Source organism: Poecilia formosa, unplaced genomic scaffold (assembly GCF_000485575.1).
Source record: "Poecilia formosa unplaced genomic scaffold, Poecilia_formosa-5.1.2 Scaffold320, whole genome shotgun sequence".
In the NCBI taxonomy this organism is placed as follows: domain Eukaryota; kingdom Metazoa; phylum Chordata; class Actinopteri; order Cyprinodontiformes; family Poeciliidae; genus Poecilia; species Poecilia formosa.
Window position 1 is genome coordinate 670,208 of NW_006800259.1, and position 4,825 is coordinate 675,032.

Genomic DNA, 4,825 nt, shown 5'->3' on the forward strand with positions numbered 1-4,825 from the left:
GTTTTGTTTTGTTTTCATCCAGACGGCTTCCCGTGCCCCCCCTGAAATGACACCGCGCCCCACCTAGGGGCCACGCCCCACAGTTTGGGAACCTCTGATCTAGATTATTCCATTTATATTATGTTTAATGCGCTTTAATGCTTCAAGGTAGTTTGGATACTTTTAAAACATTTTTGCATGATTTAAAATTAATGACTAATTTTGACTTTCTGGTTAGAACTAATTCCTGGTAGTTAGTTTTATTTTACCATCTCTGCCTGTTGGTTTCTCCTTCACAGCAGTGACAGAACAGCAGCAACAGCTGTAAATAAAGAGACAAATCACTTTTAGTTTCTACCATTCAAAAATGCCAGATTAACCAACTAGTTTTAGTACAAAACTAGCTGGATATTTGTTTTATCCCTCACTAAATCATAATGTTGAATTACTGTATTATTTTAGAGGTAGAGTCAAAAAGACAAACATCTTACCTGATTTAGACGAGTGAAGAGTTTTCACTAGGTGAATATTTCTCAGATCGTCTTTATAGCAGAAACCTGCAGGTTGTTTTAGAGGCAGAAATGGTTTCATCTCAGCCTGCTGCTTCTTTAATACCTGATTATCTGAAGGAGGATTCTTCTAAAGAGCCTATCAGAGCTTAGTTCATTACACACAACACCAAATAAAGGAAGGACTTCTGCAGACTCACATGATTGGTTGTTGGGTATTGTAGCCGAATGTTTTTTGTATTGCATTTACAAATAATATCAAATGAAATAAAGCTAAAGCAGATTATGCCATCGTCTGGGTTTCCTTGCTGACATTTATTAGATTCAGTTAGAATCACCCAGAATAACAGAATAATAAAAGATGCTTAACTATACATCCTTAACATTGTCCCTGATGGTTGAGCTTATTGCTGATGTTTTTCGTATCTGGGTGTTTAACTGCTTCTCCATTTAACGTGGCAGGAAAATATTCTGGAGAAAACGTTTGACATCAGGGACAAACATCCCTTGATGTTTAATAATGTTAAACATCAAGCATGGGAGATTATATTAAAAACTCAGGGACAATATTAGATATCCTGGATAATAAATGTTAAACATCGGGCAAAGTTAATCAGCCAGGATGGCATAGCAGTCAGGATAAAGTTGAATCGGACATGATGGTAAATGGTGACGAGTTACTGCGGCGTCTCGAAGCCTTTCAACACATTGCCAAACTCTCAATGCTGTGCTGCTGAATACTGACCCCTGCTGGACCTTAAAATCCCTGCAAGCACCTCTTGCAGCCTAGCTGACTCCATCAACTGACACTGATTTGATGACCTAATGTGCACAATAATATAATTTAAGTCATTGTATTTTATATTGCATATCTGCAGATATGCTTTTCGACCTTTTCGACCTTCATAAGGGAAGGTTGAAAAGGTTTGGTTAGATTATCAGTATTTGCAGGTCCCAGATCCCGCAGTTTATCCAAAATGCTGTGTGAATCCTGACCAACACCAGGAACATGGGTTACATTACAGCAGCTTAAATCGCTGCAGTGGCTCCCTGTGTGTAACAGGTCTGTCCCTCCAGAACCAACTCTGGTGAGCAAAACTGCTCAACCAACTGAAATCTGTCAGAAAAATGATAAATTCAGCCTAAAGCTCTGATCTGTTCAGGCTTCTAAAAAGTATTAGTGTGATAAACTCAACAGTTAAACTGATTAGTTGGTTTTAAAATCTGTTTTTATTTCATAAAAAGTGAAGAGTGTTGATTGTACTGATATTTAAAGAGAAGCCTCAATTTGAAACAATGGAAGTTTATTTTCATTGCTTATAAACTTTATTAATGCCAAAAAAGACGCATAATAGCTCAGGACACATTGATAAAGACACAAGCTTATAGAACCGAATACATTTGCATTAGATGGTTGTTGATCTTTACCAGAATTACATAGAAAGTCGCTCCTTTGAGTAATCACATGGTTATAGATTTAAGTAATTTCTCTGTTCACAATCATTTTAATATTAACTTGCATTTGGCGGAAACTTTAGTAGGGGTGCAACTGCAAACACAACTTAAAGTACCTCAGTTTTAAAATCACAATTCCATGATTTTAATGTTTAAGTCAAACGAATCAATATTCTTTATTCTGGAGTAAGCAACAAATGTCATGTCTCGTCATTAATGGGGGTTTAGTTTTATTCCAGAATTTTAGAAAGTGGGTCGTATTGAACTGATTTGGCTTGATTTCTCCAATTCATAAGGGCATCAAATAACACAAAGCAGGTCGGAAATAGTTGCCGTTGTTCAGGAAGTTTTTAAGACGATTATCCCAAATCTGACTTCATAAGTTTGGAGATGTTTTGATATGCAGACAATCCAGACACTGGATCAGAAATATTCTGTATAACTAAATGCACCATTGCACCCCTACTGTTTGCATCCATAAAGAGTATGGATAAAAAAGCATAAATGAAGCTGAAGCTCTTTATCAAATGCCTAGTAAAGTCACATTGACTGTACTTTAGCAGGTTTTAACACTACAAATATTCTACATCATTTCAGAAAAGTGTTTGGAGTCGGACAAAGGTTTGCATCTTTCCACTTCAGCCCCAATATCTCCAACTTGGACTCCATAATACGATCCAGAGATGATGACTGATCTGGTCTCTCCGTCTTCATAGGTTTGGCTGAGGCGGGCGGTGAAGGGAATCTCCATTTTGTACTGAAAACCAACCATCTTTACTGTGCAGCTGTGGTTTGGTGGTACGGTAAGCTCTAAAGAGACAGAGTGGGAGATCTCCTCTGTCCAGGTATTTCCACCTGAGAATGTATGAGTTGTCTCAACACCGATTTCAACCTCTCCTTCTGCAATCTTGGGAAATCCTGCTTTGATTGTAGTTTTTAGGCTGAATGTGACGGAGGAGCTGATGTCCCACCGTCTCTCTTCTGTGGTTGTCTTAGTCAAAGAAACCGTCTTCGTCACAGGTCTGAGGGCATGGTTAGTAACAGTAGAGCTTTGCATGGTTTTTGGAGGCTCTTTGAAGATCTTTTCTTTCTTTGTGTCATATTTGACATCAGAGATAAAATCATTTTCAGCCTTCATCTGGGTCAGAACCTCATATTTCTTCATGTACCAATATTCCTTCCCCTTCCAGGGAAGATAAAAGCATTTATTCTTTGGGTCAACCTTCCCCAATCCGTACTTGTTCTTCCCTACATACATTTCCTCACTGGAGCAGGTTCTGACTGAATTCTGTGGAACAGAACCATAAGAACCTTCCTTCCACTCCAGGATCTCAAAATTATCTTCATTCACCAGGACTTGAAAAGAGGAGGAACGATGCTCTTTCTTTTTATCGGGATAATGGCAGTAAGGGCCTTTGCTGGGGTTGTAAAAACCAGAATGACATCTGACTTTGCAGATGAAGTCGATTCTTTTGGCGTAATTGTTGTAAATAGAAACGGCTCCATTGGGAAGGGAACCCTCCCATGTCGCCCACTGCAGTTTTCCTGTATTACCGAACTCTGGGAGCGTCGAGTTAACTGGGATTTTCTGTCTGAACGGAGCAGAAGGCAGAACACGTCGGATCATTGAGACGGACACATTAGCTTTGACTTTAGCAACATCATCCACTGGATCTGGTTTCAGGGAGAAGACTGTAAAAGAAAAAGACTAGTCAGGTTTTTTACTGTTGGTTTTGAAGATGTTACCCATTTAAATGTTGCCACACTTCCCTATAATTCACAATTCCCTGTAATTCTAATGGAGTTCAAGCTATAATCTCAAATGTATCGTGCCAACTTATCTTTCTCTACTAGAGATAATATTCTGACTCCAGCAGCTCTACAGAAATGTGCTTTAAGAAAAGAAACTTTTATTCTAAGGCTTAACTCTGCTCTCGTACCGTTTTCACCTGGTGGCTGAATCTTCTCCAGGCGCTGAGCGCAGGCTGAGGACACAACCAGCAGCAACAGCAACTGAAAGGAGCAGAAATTAAAGTTATTCTCAGCTATTATCATGATAAAATACAACTTTCCAGCAAATGCAACAAACACGCAGCTACAGCAAATGGTAAAGTCTTTTTTCTTGTGTCTTTTTGTTTGCAATTTTTTTAGGAATGACTGAAATCCAGTCAGTGATTCAACTTGAAACCTGCTGAGAGAACTTTGCAAAAACCGTTGAAGGTTTAGAATTCAATCCGTTTTAATTGTTGCACAAATTAGTTTCTAATAGAACAGATTCACAGAACATTGTTTTTATTATTTAATGATGTTTTACTGAACTGAAGGTACTAATTTAATGAGGTTCATGATGCATGAACAGAATGCTGCAGATCAATAAGATCAAGTTAACACACAGTTCTGGAATCATGCATCATTCAGTTTCACTGGCCACACCCAAACCCAACTCCTGCTTAATATGTGGATTTAAGAAATTACTTAACTGATGCAATATCAAATAAGTTACCTAAAACCCCAACCCTACCCTAAATACATACAAAGATAAATACTTAGAGTTTAGATACCAGAAAAAACAATTCAAGAATTTTATTTTGACTTTGTGGTTAAAAGTACACCGGGCTGAGTTTTACTTTACCATTTCTGCCCATGTTGGTCGTCTTCAGAGCAGCAGGGCAACAGCAGGAACTGTAGATAACGGAGATATCAAGGATTAGATATTTGTTTCATCTAATACCAGATGTAATATAACATCGTTAAAGAAATCATAATGATGGATAATGTATTATTGAAGAGAACAGAGTCAAGAATGTGAACATTTTACCTGATTTACTGAAGAGTCTTTGATCAGCTGACGAGTTCTCAGGTCTTGGTTTTTGGCAGGTTTG

General features: G+C 38.2%; 1 protein-coding gene and 1 long non-coding RNA gene across 2 annotated transcripts in view; both read right to left on the bottom strand.

Moving 5' to 3' along the window:
- The window catches only part of LOC103152638 (natterin-3-like), a 3,973-nt gene extending 3,416 nt beyond the window's left edge, over nt 1-557 (bottom strand). The window contains exons 1-2 of the mRNA XM_007573192.2: nt 471-557; nt 249-301 (exon numbers count right to left, since the gene is read on the bottom strand). Of these exons, the coding sequence (XP_007573254.1) occupies nt 249-251 (3 nt within the window). The 5' untranslated portion in view covers nt 252-301; nt 471-557. The remainder of the gene's footprint in view (nt 1-248; nt 302-470) is intronic.
- A 3,367-nt stretch (nt 558-3,924) lies between these two features.
- Nucleotides 3,925-4,817, bottom strand: LOC107833066 (uncharacterized). The gene is made up of 3 exons (XR_001658774.1): nt 4,762-4,817; nt 4,576-4,625; nt 3,925-3,956 (listed from the first exon to the last, which is right to left on the bottom strand). It is a non-coding gene; the product is annotated as an uncharacterized LOC107833066 (long non-coding RNA).
- Nucleotides 4,818-4,825: the final 8 nt, after the last annotated feature.